Source organism: Anoplopoma fimbria, chromosome 10 (genome assembly GCF_027596085.1).
Source record: "Anoplopoma fimbria isolate UVic2021 breed Golden Eagle Sablefish chromosome 10, Afim_UVic_2022, whole genome shotgun sequence".
NCBI classification, from domain to species: domain Eukaryota; kingdom Metazoa; phylum Chordata; class Actinopteri; order Perciformes; family Anoplopomatidae; genus Anoplopoma; species Anoplopoma fimbria.
The window spans coordinates 5204582-5218870 of NC_072458.1; the positions used below are offsets into that span (position 1 = coordinate 5204582).

General features: G+C 39.0%; 1 protein-coding gene across 1 annotated transcript; it reads left to right on the forward strand.

Annotated features, from left to right (window-relative positions):
- Positions 1-576: 576 nt before the first annotated feature.
- pip4p2 (phosphatidylinositol-4,5-bisphosphate 4-phosphatase 2) lies at positions 577-13885 on the forward strand. Its single transcript, XM_054606213.1, has 7 exons — positions 577-1143; positions 5709-5857; positions 6834-6940; positions 7100-7223; positions 8555-8607; positions 11029-11119; positions 12433-13885. Exons 1-7 carry the CDS (start codon positions 1038-1040, stop codon positions 12574-12576), a joined length of 774 nt encoding a protein of 257 aa, XP_054462188.1. The 5' UTR covers positions 577-1037; the 3' UTR covers positions 12577-13885.
- The last annotated feature ends 404 nt before the right edge of the window (positions 13886-14289 follow it).

Below are 14289 nucleotides of genomic sequence, written 5' to 3' on the forward strand. Positions count from 1 at the left end.
CAATAGGCCTGCAAGATAAATTAGAGGGGTCTTGCATTTTTGCAACACAAAATCATTAATATTTTTCTCCTGTAATACACATCTTCATTCCAATAAAACAATCAAGTAGGAAGATTTTTTACAACCAAGCCACAGAAAAAAAACAAGTGGAGGTCACAAGACATAAAAGTTGGCCTTAAAAATATATTATGGTCTAAACACTGATGGACAACACAACTCAGTAAGCGTACAGTGACACCTAGTGGCAAACACTGGAAGTTAGCTACTTTATTGATTTATCCCTGTTTCCATCCCTCCATCATTTAAACACTGCTGTATGGAGTCCCAGTAGGGCTTTTTGTGTAATTATTCATGCCTATATGGACTAAAGTCTAAATAATAACCTGCATGTGTTGTCAGCAGGGGCGCCGCTAGGGATTTTGGGCCCCATGAAAAGAATCTTTACAGGGCCCCCAACACAGCGGCAAAATTTTTTGATGCTATTTTACATACAATTATGCATTTTAATGGTATTTCTGACTATCATTACCATATTTGTGAAAGAAGAACAGCATGACAGTTGACATGTACAGTAGGGGAAGAACTGAGCACTCTGAATACAATGGAATTCATTTTGAGTCATTTATTTGCTGCACCACTGATTCTTAAATTGGAACTTAGTGTCATTATTTTTTCTGTATTATAATTTCATCATCATTAGGGGCCTCTCTGGGCCCCCCTCCATCATGGGCCCCTAGAATCCGTCTCCTTTACCCCCCCTTTTCGGCGCCCCTGGTTGTCAGGCTCCACACTTACATTTACATTCCTTGACATAATCTTTGCACTAAATTCCATCACAGCCCCTTTATATGTGCGCTATTTAGCTCAAAGTACTGCACCCATGCCTCCGGTGGTGTCAGAGAGGGGCGGGGAGCAGGGATCACCGCGGAGCTCCTCCTCCCTCCTCCAGGCTGCCGTCACCGGGGCTGCTGGACCGGAGTGTCGGTGCAGCCAGGAGACTCCCAGCCCGACAAGTCTCACGGTCCACGGTCGACGACATGGCCTCCGACGGCATGGACGAGCGATCTCCGCTGCTGTCCGGTCCCAACTCGGAGAACGAGACCCCCACTGCTCCTCCGTACCTGCAGGATTCAAGTCCCCGAGGTAAACACACGACATGTAGACACGACTCCCTCCTCCTCCTCTGCCTGCATGCTGAATCATTTATAGGCGTATCGAGTTTGTGCGTAAATAAAACTGCAGCTGAGGAAAAAGGTGGAGCTTGCACTGTGAGAACTGGAGCAGTGGGTTAGGAAAGAGGGGCCTACAATTACAGCAACATTTGTTTTTTACTGCAGAAATGCTCACATCGAGGCTCGATGGGGGCCTGTCATGTTTTGGGTCTTCCCCATTAAATGAGGTGGCCTGTGAGTCGTGATGAGGCCTGGTTTGAGGTGGGCTTCAATGTTGTTGGGCTTCAATGTTGCCTTCATCTGACCCACTGCAGATGAAGGCAGCCGAGCAGCCTTTTGTCCTAGCTTCAAAAATGGACAAAAAGGCCCAGATGTGTTTCTTCATGGATGGGATCGAACCCATAGCATGACAAAATGTCCTAATGTGTTAAATGTAGCTGTCAGTTAGCTCATTTGCATGCAAAAATAGACTGCAAACAACAAATATTTAGCCTTGATCTTGCCAAGACAGTATGAATATATTCTAGCATCTTCACTACAGTACAAGGCATGTGCACGAACAGCCAGGAAACTGACACAGTGTCCACTTTTTGCTTAGTAAACAGCTGAATGTAGGTTACAGCACCATGATGCATGCAGGACTGAATGACCCGGGCAATTACTGCTCGTAAATCCTCAGTCCACTCAGTCTGGAAGCTGCTGTCAGGACTGGCCTTTGCCCTGAATGTAGTCTGATTCTTAATTTATGTAGCAGAAGATTAAATCCCATTTGAAGTTGGAGACATACACAAAAAGACATGCTATTTTTTTAGACTGTAAAAGTTCCCTGTCAGTGTTTATACAAAAACATCCACATCAGACTCTCATATTAACGGATTATGTTTTGTAGAAACATGAGTACATTTAGCTTCAGACACTGTGCCCTAAAGTTCCCTCTTATTGTACCTTTTTGTTTCTTTGCCATGTCTGGTTGTTCTCCTGCAAATGAATGGATTCATTGACTGCGTAATACTCTTTGCAGAGAATTTCAGGACAAACGGCTAATATCAAGCACAACACAGGGTTTAAAAAAAATAATATTTTGTTGTTCTGGCGCACTCTAATCTTGCAGAGTTCATATTTCACCATCGGATTATTCATAAAGACTTTAATGCTGGACTGTAATAACCTGTGAACTGACAGCCTGTGTCGATGTTACAGCACTGACTTAGTAAAAGCTTAAATGAATGTCAGCATATTTCATGGCCCAGTTTCTCCTCCCTCCTTCTCTGCAGTCTGGATTATGACTAATTCTGGGTTTCTCTGGGTTTTGTTGAATCCCTCTATCAGCCAATTTGCTAAATGAATTAATCAGAGTCAAAGAAACCAAAACTAACACAATCACTGCGATGGTTTGACTAATAAACAGCTTCATCTAGGAAACAGAGCAAGAGTGAGCTGTGATTAGGATTGAGTGAAATGTGTTATTATATGAAAGTGACTGCAATCTTTGCTGGATTGGTTTCCTTAATATCTTTCAAATCTGACACTGAAGAACTACGATTCCTTGACCTGGTGATCAGAGTCGTCAGTTTTTATGCATCTGTATCAGGCAGAGATTCACTGTTTGCTGTATTCACAGTTCGTGGTGGTGAGGGGCGGAGACCAATGACCTTGGCTGCATCTGAGTGGTTAGACTGGCACTGTGCTTGATTTTGTTGTCACCTGCTTGAGGTTTTTGCGATTGAATGGCAGAATAAATTGACTGCAACGAAAGGCTGTTCACACCGTGACAGTGTTTTAATTCATTGCTACCTCTGAATATTTTTACTCAGAGGTAGGGCTTCACTGATGTAAAGCTGTTAAAATACACATTTTTAAACCAGCAATGTTAGCAAAGTATATTCAAGAGTGTTCAAAGCAAAGTCATTCAAGGGAGGAGTCAAAAATCTGCAATATCTATTTTTATAAAGTACAGTCAGCTTGTCAGCCAAGTGCTAGATTTCAAGGGAAATGATGGTGATTTTTCAATTTTTTTTAATGTCAACAAATCCAACGAGAATACCAAATCCAATTACTTAGTTGATTCTACTAAGTATTGTCTGTTTATCTAAAGCCTTACACATCTTATTTATTCTTTAAAACACATCAGTGAGCCCCATTGTTGCAGTGAGTGAACAGGCACTGTAGTTTATTTAGAGTCAAAGGTGTGCCATGTGATAGTGTACAAGGAAAGACTCGTAAAAGACATTTGTCTACTATAATTACATGTTTAGCAAATATTTATCTAAGTATTATGACATTATTTTAAGGCCATAAGCTTCACCCCTACAGCGGAGCTCAAAATGTGTATTAATCTGCGAATTGAGAATAGTCCCCAACAAATAAACACCTTAATCCAATTTGAGTAACATTTGCTAGAAACTACAGTGCCCAGACGTTTGATGCAGTTAAGAGTCTTTTAAAGGAAATGTTACTTTAGTTTGTGGCCTGTTTTTAATGATTTACGTCTTTAGCACTGGCTTATGGGCTAAGTGAGACAGAAAATACTGAGACGGACTAATTTATTGTTGGTTTTAATCTTTTCATGGGGTTTGTTGACAATAACAAAAATATAGAGCTTTATCCTGTCCCCTTTAAAGATGAGGAACAGGAGGCAGAATAAAGAATGAGAAAACATCCTTCTCAGTCAGCCATTTTTTAACACAAACCACAAATCACATAACCACCGATGGCACCAGCTAGGCAGGACTTAACGGTGGCTGAATATTGTGGTGGTGCTGCTGGGGGTTGTAGTAGAGCGTTCTCTCATCTTACCTCTGGCTCTGAGGACAGCCAGTGGAAACCTATAGCTTCTATATGCAGTTCCAGACGTACATTAGGAGAACTTCACAGCAGAGAGAGAAGCGAGTAGAAACAGGCCTCTCCTGAGATTAGGACCTGGTGGTAAATTACAGAGAGAAGTGCTGACTGTGTTTAGGATTTTATTTCATACATTTTTGATGAACTTGGCACAGAAGAAATGGATCACCATGTGCTGCCCGTCCACAGTAGGAGTGTCCAGTCTTTGGCATTCTTTGGATGTATTTCTAGTCACGTTTCCCCAATGGTAGATGGTGTGTCCCATCTGTCCCCATGGTGTCAACTGTCCAGCGTCTCTGAATCTCAGAGCTGAGCACTTTAACCTCTTGACTCGTCCCATTATCTCATTCAGAGTGAAGGAAATGAGTCATTTGACAGATTAGATGCCTCCTATGTGCTTGGTTAGTAGACTGGAGACCGGTTTAACACAGATTATAATATCACAAGAGGTATACTTTATTGCAGTTATTGGTCATTTGTTTATGGCCACATCAAATTATTATTTCCATCGTTTGCTTTTAGATGATCAGATATTTTTTCAGGAGTGAATTACAACAACAAATCAATAAATTAATTTAATGTTAAAGGTTGAATTAAATGTTTAAATGGAGATTTAAGTATGATATAAGTATTTAAGTATGTAAAGTATGCTTGTAAAGGTAGTCACTGTGGCAAATCTATGGATTAAATGTATTAAAGATTAAAACCCAGAAAAACACATGGAATGTATAGTAGTAACACAGGTTAATGTGGGATTAAAAAGTGCAGAGTTCATTTGACTGGCATGAGTAGTTAGTTCACAGTAGTTCTTTCAGACATTAAGAGGATATTTTTTTAAGTCTGGCCATTTGATTATGTTAATTACACTTGTTTGTAAAACACAAATTAGTTGCCTGGCTTTTCTTCATTTCTCAGCCAATATATTTAGGAGCTTATTGGCCTCGTTAGCAGAGACATTTTAATAGCTGCCCATCCAACTGATGCACCAAAGTCATAAAACCCCTATGTATGAAATATGGTCAGGTGCTACATCTTTAAGATTTTTTTTTTTAAGGTCACAAACAGTTGGATTCTATCAGAAATGAAGTACGAAATTATTTTCATATATTTATGAATTGATTGTGTCACATATTACTGACGTGTTGACACGTTGGGATCTAAAAGGGCCCATTGTTTCTGTCTTAAACATACAGAGTGGTGCTCGGCTCCCGACAAAGAGGGACGAGTCACATGTTTAGCAATCAGAGTTGTACGCAGCCTGTCATGGGTTTGAATACAGTGCAGCAGGTTTGCCAACCACACACAAGGTTTAATAGTTAGTAAGAGAGGCATTACTGAATAACTTGTATGTTATATGCCTTCAGATGCATCAGAAGTTTGTTTTTGTATTGTATATTGTTTAGGGTAGCTTATTTTGTAATGAGGGCTGCAACTAAACATTATTTTCATCATCCGTTAATATGCATATTATTAAAAGAAAAGAAAATCTTAGCTTAAATGCCACTTACTTGATCTCTTCCACAGCTTTCAGCTGCATCTTGTGGCCTTTATCAACCAATGACATTCTGTCATTCAATTAAGTTCTTGTTTAATTTCTAATGTGATTTGGTCTTTTTAATGTCTGATGTAACATCGATGCATGCAGTTAACAGCTGGCCGTGTGTTGTGTGCTTTGCCCTCCTCCTCTTTTCAAAGCCGAACTACCTCCTCCCTACACAGCCATCGCAAGCCCCGACGCCGGCGGTGTGCCTGTCATCAACTGCCGCGTATGTCAGTCGCTCATAAACCTGGATGGAAAGCTGCATCAGCACGTGGTCAAGTGCACAGTCTGCAATGAAGCTACAGTAAGTGGAGGCCATCGTTGAGGCCGGTGACAGCTTTATTGATTATGTTTGGTGTTGAGTCGTATTAGTTCAACTGTCAAGTTGAGTAAAGACATTGTGTTTTTTCTGTGTTTTTGCGCAGAATCCTTTTGCATTATAAAACATGGAATTTGTCAGGCGATCGAGAGAAACCACTTGCTTTGAATTCTGACGATTTTTCATCGTGGCAATGTCCACCTTTTAGAGCCGTACCAGATGTTAATGTAGACATCTGGCACATCGATCAATCAGTCCAGTGATAAGTGCTGCATATAACTTGAAAGTGTCATCGGTGTCATCGGTTCTATTACACTGGACCCAAACAGAATGCAGATAATAGCGAGCTTCAGTTGTTGTATCTTATTTCAGCTGATGTGCATCAAGCATCCTGCGATCTACTCTTTACTACTAATTTAAACATTTCTCAATAAAGCCTAATTCCAGACAAGCACAACATTTTAAATTGCTTCTGAAAAAATATATTTATCTATTATTGTTTAACCTTAATCAAATTTGTTTGCAAATGTGTATTTATGTGTGTTTGCAGTTTGTTTTAGGAATAAATGAAATACATATTATTTAAAAATCTATTTGTAATCTCTGGTTCTGATATGTGTTTCATGATTAAACTTTATCATTGTTATAACAGTTCCTGCCATTGACGGGTCCCATGTATGTAGACAAAAACAGCACACAGTATTGAATACAGAAGCTTTATTAGTGAAATACAGCATGTCAGATGGCATTATTTGGACACATGAAGCTGATGGGTGAGCTAATGTATATTTTTCACAGATTAATGCAAAGCTATTGATTTTGCAGAGCATTTTTTACACCCTGTTAGGTCCGAACGGCTCCGCTGTGTCAGCTCTACAAGATTTTAAACCAACCGCTCTCCTCTTCGACAGCTTTGTTTTTGTGTTTTGTATTACATTGATTTTGATATGTTGCCTTCCAGCCCATCAAGAACCCTCCAACAGGGAAGAAATATGTGAGGTGTCCCTGTAACTGCCTGCTCATCTGTAAAGACACGTCCAGGAGGATAGGATGTCCTCGACCAAACTGGTAGGTAGCCGCCAGTCACGTTCAGTCAGTATGTTTACTTCTTTTACGAAGCCAAACAAAAGCCAACTTTCAGGACCTTTCATGTCATCAAAACATTTACAGTCCTGTCTTCGATAGGTTGTAATCATAATCTTGTTCATCTCTTTCTTCCTTCGACAGCAGACGGATAATCAACCTGAGCCCAGTGATGGTTATCCCAGAGGAGCAGCCCGCCCAGCCGGCACTTCCCATCCAACCTGAGGGGATGAGGGTGGTCTGCGGTCACTGTGGCAACACCTTTCTTGTACGTAAACCCACCAAGACAAACAATATCCAAACCAATCGCAGAGTTTTTCATGCAGAATTGTGTTGCTGTGCTGTTGTTGGTACGGTCATATTAAAGATATTGATAGCCAAACCACTATTAGTAATGGAAACAGGGGATTTTCTACAGTATTATAGAATAGTTGCACAGTTGTCCAGGCTTTGTATTATGGTTTATTCAAGTTAGTCCAAAGCACACATAAGAGCTTCTAAGATATTCTTCTCCTTTTGACCTTTTATCTTCGTTGAAATTAAAACAGAATATGATGTTTGCAAGTTGCTGACATGCGTTTGCTGCACGTTTCCTTTCCTCGCCTGGCTCATTAACGATCCCACTTGATGGCCGTGAGGTTGCAGCCTTTTTGCAGATTACTCCCATCCTAACTGAAATTGTCTTCCTGCATCGTGTGTTGATGATCAGTATTTTTGACATGTTTTCACTTACATAAAGGTTTAAATATCTTATGCCTCTATTTGCCATGTTACACATTAATAAAAGGAACCGCGAGGTGTCTCATTGAAGGGAGAAGGTGAAGAACCTGAGGTGTCGAGTCAGGATGACAGCGACTCGCATGTCGAAATCAGTGGTATTATCTTCTAAATGTGTGCACATTGTTGCTTGCGCTGTCTGTAGGGCAGTGAGGACGCCAGCACATCCCAGCCAATGTCTGGTCTCTCCAGCGATGGCTCTGCCCCAGAACAACAAGAGGTTGAGAAAGCTGGTCACACTGGTGGACATATTAACAACAGCCTAACCTGCTCCAGTTCAATCTGCGGCCTTATTTACACTGGTGATAATATGACTTTGTAGACATCTGGCTTTGAAGAGCACTTTAGTTAAAGAGTAATTTGTATATGATTTAAGTGTTAAAAAACTGGTTTAAATCAAGAAGGTTTGGCGTGAATTTCTACTGAGTTTTTCATTCCTTCTCTCAAGCCAGATGTCAAGTCACATATTAAACTTGTGTCAATAGGACCTTAAATTATGCTGATTTGTGATGGCTAAACATTTTCGTAACACTGCTTTTAACATCAAAACCCTTAATGAAACTATTGTATATTTATGAGTAATTGTAATGCTAATCAAGCCTACTGTTTCTCATTTTCTCCAATTCAGACATAATGAATAGATTCACAAGCTGCAAACCATCATAACTGATCATGTAAAATCATTCCCAGTAGATCTTGTGTTGATTGTTCTGAAAGTACAGTCGTATAATAGTGTGTTATTGTATTTATGTCTTCACATGTGCTCGTGCGGATGCTCCTGTAATGTAACTAAACAGTGCTACTTCTTCTGTTTCCTCACAGTGGATGGAGCTTCGGTTTAACACGCTAGCCAAGTGTCCCCACTGCAAAAAAATGTGAGTCCATCAAACATCCATTTAACTCAGTACACAAAGGTGGAGAAGTATATCACTGTTCCAGTGTGTTTTCACGTTTGAGCTTCAACTCATGTACACTTAGCTGATCACTTTCGGTTTTTGATGATTTTTTCTTACCTTTGCAGGAAGCCAATGGTTTTCATTTCATTTCCGTGTGGTACGATCATTTAGCAGACTCTTGAAACATTCTTAAGTGTAAAAAATATCAAGTCAGCATTGATTTTTGTCAAAGTTACATAGCTTCTCCTTGGTTTATTGACATAGCCTGGCCACTGCTCTGCTCTGCTCTTATACATCGATTACAGCAGCAAAATCCCTTTCGCTGTAGTTTGCGCTGTTAGCACTTTTAGCACCGTTAGCTCCCAATCTAGTATATAGCAACATTAAAATTGCATAGTTTCAATGTAACATTGTAATAAATATTAATGTCGACTTGGATGTCCACTGCGAAGTTGCAAAGAGTGTCAATTATATTGAACAGAAAGGAACGGATGCTTATGGCTGCCAAAATAAATCTGATATTCTCAGTGCAGTAAACGTGGTTCTTTAAATGGTTAATTTTTCATGTAAAGTCTAAATGTTTGCAGAGAATGGGCTTAAAATGCAAATGTTAGGTGTGGTCTTACATATTCTACATTAGAGGAAGGAGAAGGCTTTAAAAGACTGAAATCATTGACTTAACACATCTTTATTTGCATCAACTCTCAGATATGTAGGGCTATGGTTTGGTATGAAATATGGTATAAATATGTTTCACTCTCAGCTCTTGTTGCTGGAGAAGTTTAGTTTAGCTTACTCTATGGTCGCCGAGCTTTGGAGGTCTGGACTTTGTAGTTCTTGGAAGGAGAGGGGAGGTGATGCGGGATAATCTGGACGTGTGACAGGAATTAGAGCCTGGCCTCGATACATCTAATGGTAATGGTGCAGGAGGTTCACAGAGTTGAGATGTGGTGGGAGGGCATCAAGAGGTTTGTCTGAAAGGGATGATAGGGACTTTATCTACAGTGATGCTGAGACGACATAACAAGCTGCTGTCTTTGCCTCAATCTCTGTCTCTTATTTCTGCATCTTTTTCTACACCACGGCGTACCTCTCAATCTTTGTCTCTGTACCTTTTTTGCCATCTTTCATGTATTTTATTTCATATTTTGACACTCTCTCTTTTTAAATATTATATTTTCCTCTGTTTATGTATACATTACTTAATCTCCAGTCATAAAAAAAAAAAAGCTGCAGTGTTTTAGTTTTAAACAAGTTTTACAAACAAAAAATGGCCCTGCTTCAGAAACTCAATTTAACAACAACAAGTCTTTTCTGATAATCCAACCGTTCAGATCAGAAGTGATGAAGGTAAAGGGTAATAAACATACAATGGACTTTTTTTTTTTTATCCCTTCTAGCCTGTTCTTGTGTGGGAGTCCATCAACCAAATAAATCTGTTTAGGTCTTTTTTTCTCTTTCTTTGCACACTTATTTTTTCTTAGTCCGTAACTCTCTACAAACTCCCTTTGCCCTTGCAAAATAAGTCAAAACAGTGACAGATAAAGTTACAGGGAGTTGTTAGGATTTTTTAACCTTGATGTTTATAAGGAACTGATACTTTTTGGTATAGTAGCACTTCACAGAGGAAAATCCCCCAATTATGCATGTGAAGTGTTGTAGTCAGGCGTTTTTTGTTAGTCAGGCTGAAGCACTGTCGATCCAGTCTGTTTGCCTCGTTATTTCTTGTTTTGCAAGTGATGTTCAGCTCTTAAATCTTTTAAAAACATCCTTTGAATAGAGGTCTGCTACATATATGGTCACATGTCAAATGAATGAGATGGTCAGGTGGCATAATTGTGAACAGTGAGTTGAACAAAGTGGAAACGCGTAAGTAGAATAAGGAGTAAGAGGAGGTAAGAAATCAGGTGATCAGGCTCCCCTTAAGCCATCTGAATACTAAGGATTCCTGAAGAATGCTTGAGTCCCGTCACATGAGAGGCATGTGAGAGCAGTGAGGGGAAGGAAAGTAAAGAAAGGGTGAAGCAAAAAAAAACATGTATGCCAGCCTTGTGCTTAGAGTGAGTCAACTTGTGCATGTGTTGGTATGCAGTGTGGATTTTGGGATATGTGTTGCACATGTGACCGGACTCAGGCGCTTTCATTTGTAATGTAAAAGAGGAAGAGAGAGATTTTTGGCTGCTGTAAAGTGAGATCACTGAGTAAATGGGATGAAGTCTCATCAGTCAATATCGAAGTGAAACTATTTTAACTGCAACACAAAATGTTTAAAATGTATGCTTTCAACCTTAACCACATACAAACATTAAATGTTTTCTCTCACAGGATCAGTTTCTAAAACATACAAGTATCTAAAATGTATGACTGGATTCTGTTTCTTTTATCAATCTCTTCCTTCAGATCCTCTGTTGGCAGTGCGCTCCCTAGGAGGCGCTGTTGTGCTTATATAACTATAGGAATGATCTGCATTTTCATTGGAGTGGGTTTAACGGTAAGTACTGTCTTTGTCTTTGTGTTAATTGTTTTTATATGTGTAACGCTTTCAAAATAAACGTTGGGCTTCACAATAAAGTAATTTGGCAGGAAATATCAAACAGGCAGGATAGTGACAAACTCAAGCGCCACAAAATAGAAGTTACAAATAGCAATAACATTTTAAAAGCAAAACATCATAGAAAGAGAGATATAATAAGGGTGAATGGAGAAATTTTGAAACAAGACAAGAGTCTACAGCCACGTAAGCAGCTACTGGCTGTCCTAAAGCTGGATGCTAATGTTAACACAGTAACATGCTATCTATCCAGGGTCCTTTGTTCCCCAGTGTAATATCCTCTTAACACATTACACATTACAAAGAACTTTCAAATGATTTAAAATTTTCAGCAATATTCATTGGTCAAATTTTCAATGTATGTTTCCCTGGATCAACATGTAGAAATCACTCATCTACAGCTTATAGCCAACTGATGTAGCACTCATTAAAACCTACACCCTTACATGTGTGGATGGACAGTTTTATTGACTTTAAGCATTGATTTCTCCAGAGTGTATGAATGGATTTGAAATGTCCATCAGCCTTTGGTAATTTTGCAATTTGAACTGAAGTTAGTCCTAACCAATCTCTTACAATGAGGACCCTGGAAATTTAGGGATGAACCCTCTCTATGATAATGTTAACATGTTGATGTTTAGCAGGTATAATGATCACCATGTCAACCATCTTAGTTTAGAATGTTACTGTGCTAATATTGGCTAAGTAGCATTTATCACAAAGTACAGCTGAGGATAATGGGACTGTAACAACTTCTGCAGGTATAAAATCAAGCAGGCATAAATCAAAGTATTGGACAATTTAAACATTTGACCTGATGACAACTCTGGATAAAAGTCAGAATATCAAAGTTATTAAAATTCATTCTGAGAGGAAACATGAATGTGTGAAGCAAATTTGACAAAAATTCCATCCAATAGTTGACATATATTTAACTCGAAACCAAAAAAGTCAAGTGCATGGTGGTGATAAATGAGAAGTCAGGGGATCAAAAAAGTTGGTAGCATAAAACAAAAACTATATATTTTTTTACAAACCGCACCATCTTGTTCAGTTTTTCACAGTATATCAGAGTCCCTACAGACTTTAACAACTTGGTAATTTTTCTGGCACTTTTCTGATGAAGTGAAGGAATGATGGAGACTGATTGATAATACAAATGTAATTTATTAATCTCTCTCCTGCAAGATAAAAGGATATATTCTTGGTGTTGATATTTCACCAACCTTTGCTTCTTCTTTCTGTATTAACAGGTTGGGACTCGGGCTTTTGCCAATCGTTACAACGCCACCTACGTGTCCTGGGCGTTGGCCTACCTGCTGGGTCTCATCTGTCTGATACGAGCCTGCTACTGGGGTGCTATCAAAGTCAGCTACCCGGAGAACAGCTTCGCCTAGAGCAGATTTGGCATGGCTGGAAGAACAAACCACACTTTTTTTTTTTTTTTTCCTCCATCCAGATTTCAAACTGGTCATGTTCAGCAGAGGGGAATGCCTGCAGAGCGTCTGGACGGGAGTGTGTTGAAGATGTGTATGTTGGAGATGTATCTTGAGTGTTGTTGGTTGTGTCTGGAATGTTTTAGAGAGTTTAGACTCGCTGAAGAAACCTAATGTATGAAAATCAGTCCACCTACTAGTCCACAAGGACTCAAATCCTGCCCAGGTTTTGCCCAAATCCTCCAAAATACAGAATCAACTTAAAAAAATGTGATTTTCCTTGAAGGATGACAACATTTTGAATAATAATAATAATAATAATAAAAAAAAGAGCTAGCAAACTGGTTGGATTTGGTCTTTCTGGACCTTTTTTGTTGTTTTTGTTAAGCACTTGATTTATTTTGTTACTGACCAGACCAAAATGAGACAACCTCCTAAAAACAGTTTACCCATTGCACTACGATTATATGCAATTGTATGTGTTGTTTTGCTGCTAGATAAACTCCAGCTACAGAAAGCTGCATACCCATACTGTATCGTAACCATTTACCTTGTGTGTGTACACTGACATAGTATTGCAATATGATTTTAACTCTCTAAATGATCAATTTTTAAAAGAAATCCTTAAATACCCATTTGTGCCAACTTTGCTGCCCAGTATTAGTCAAGAAGAGCAAAAGATCAACAGGAGCTTCTTTTTTTTATATCAAAGTGTTAATTTTTGGTGCCATGCAGCTTTTAACTCAGTACAGCAATAACTCTTTTATTTGAGTTATTTTGAACCGTACTTCCCTGTGTTTGTTTTTCACTACGCTTCCGTTGCCTTTTCAATGTTGGAAAATGACCCCAGAACATGGTGACTCATGTTTGCATGTTAAATTGTTTATACTCTGTCACTGAGGTGGTGTTTTTGTCAGTTTTCAGAGAGGTAACTGAAGCTTATGATGCTCTTGTCTTTGCTCCTTCTGCCTGTGAGTTAGAATGTAAACCCTCCTCTTCCTTCCTCTGCTTATAGTCACTGCTCTCTGACCTCCGGTGAACTCTGTGCTAGCTAGCATCGCTATAGGCTAACTCAGCTTCCTGTCTCTTCACTTTGACCAGTGGGCACAGCTCAAACTTCTAACCTTGTTTTGAATGTGATGATGATGATGATGATGATGAAGCAGAACATAATGTTAAAAACAAACTCTTTGTATATAGTTCAAATTCAGTACTTGGAAACCTGTAGTGAGAGGTGAAAGCAGAAGATGGCTCGTGGGTCTTTTTAAAAATGATAATTTATCAATAAAATGCAAAAACTGCCTGTATTGTACAGTTTGCTCATTGGCTGTGATGTTCCAGACTTGCCACATTTAAAGACATAGGCCTGCATACAAGCAAAAGGGATGTATTTAAGTAATTTAGAGATACCTTTCTTGAGGGTTTCCATTTAAAGCTACATCTCAGAGGGAAATATTTGGTACATTTTTACTCCACTAAATTTATTTGAAAGCCATAGATAAAAAAAGATAATCTCATGAAATGTGATACATTACTATAGATAAAACAATGCAACATTATATAGTATTACAAGTAAAAGCACTAAAACTGGACCAGCTAAATTGCTGCTTACAGTGTGTCATTAATAATAATTCAATAATTCAAATTATATCTTAATTAATTATACTTTGTAAG

What these genes read in the sequence shown, in the direction of transcription:
- pip4p2 (XM_054606213.1), top strand. Translation starts at nt 1,038, where the DNA reads ATGGCCTCCGACGGCATGGACGAGCGATCTCCGCTGCTGTCCGGTCCC. An exon ending in ACTGTGGCAACACCTTTCTT is followed by an intron (nt 7,224 to 8,554) that starts GTACGTAAACCC and finishes GTTTCCTCACAG; the next exon opens with TGGATGGAGCTTCGGTTTAA. An exon ending in TCATTGGAGTGGGTTTAACG is followed by an intron (nt 11,120 to 12,432) that starts GTAAGTACTGTC and finishes CTGTATTAACAG; the next exon opens with GTTGGGACTCGGGCTTTTGC.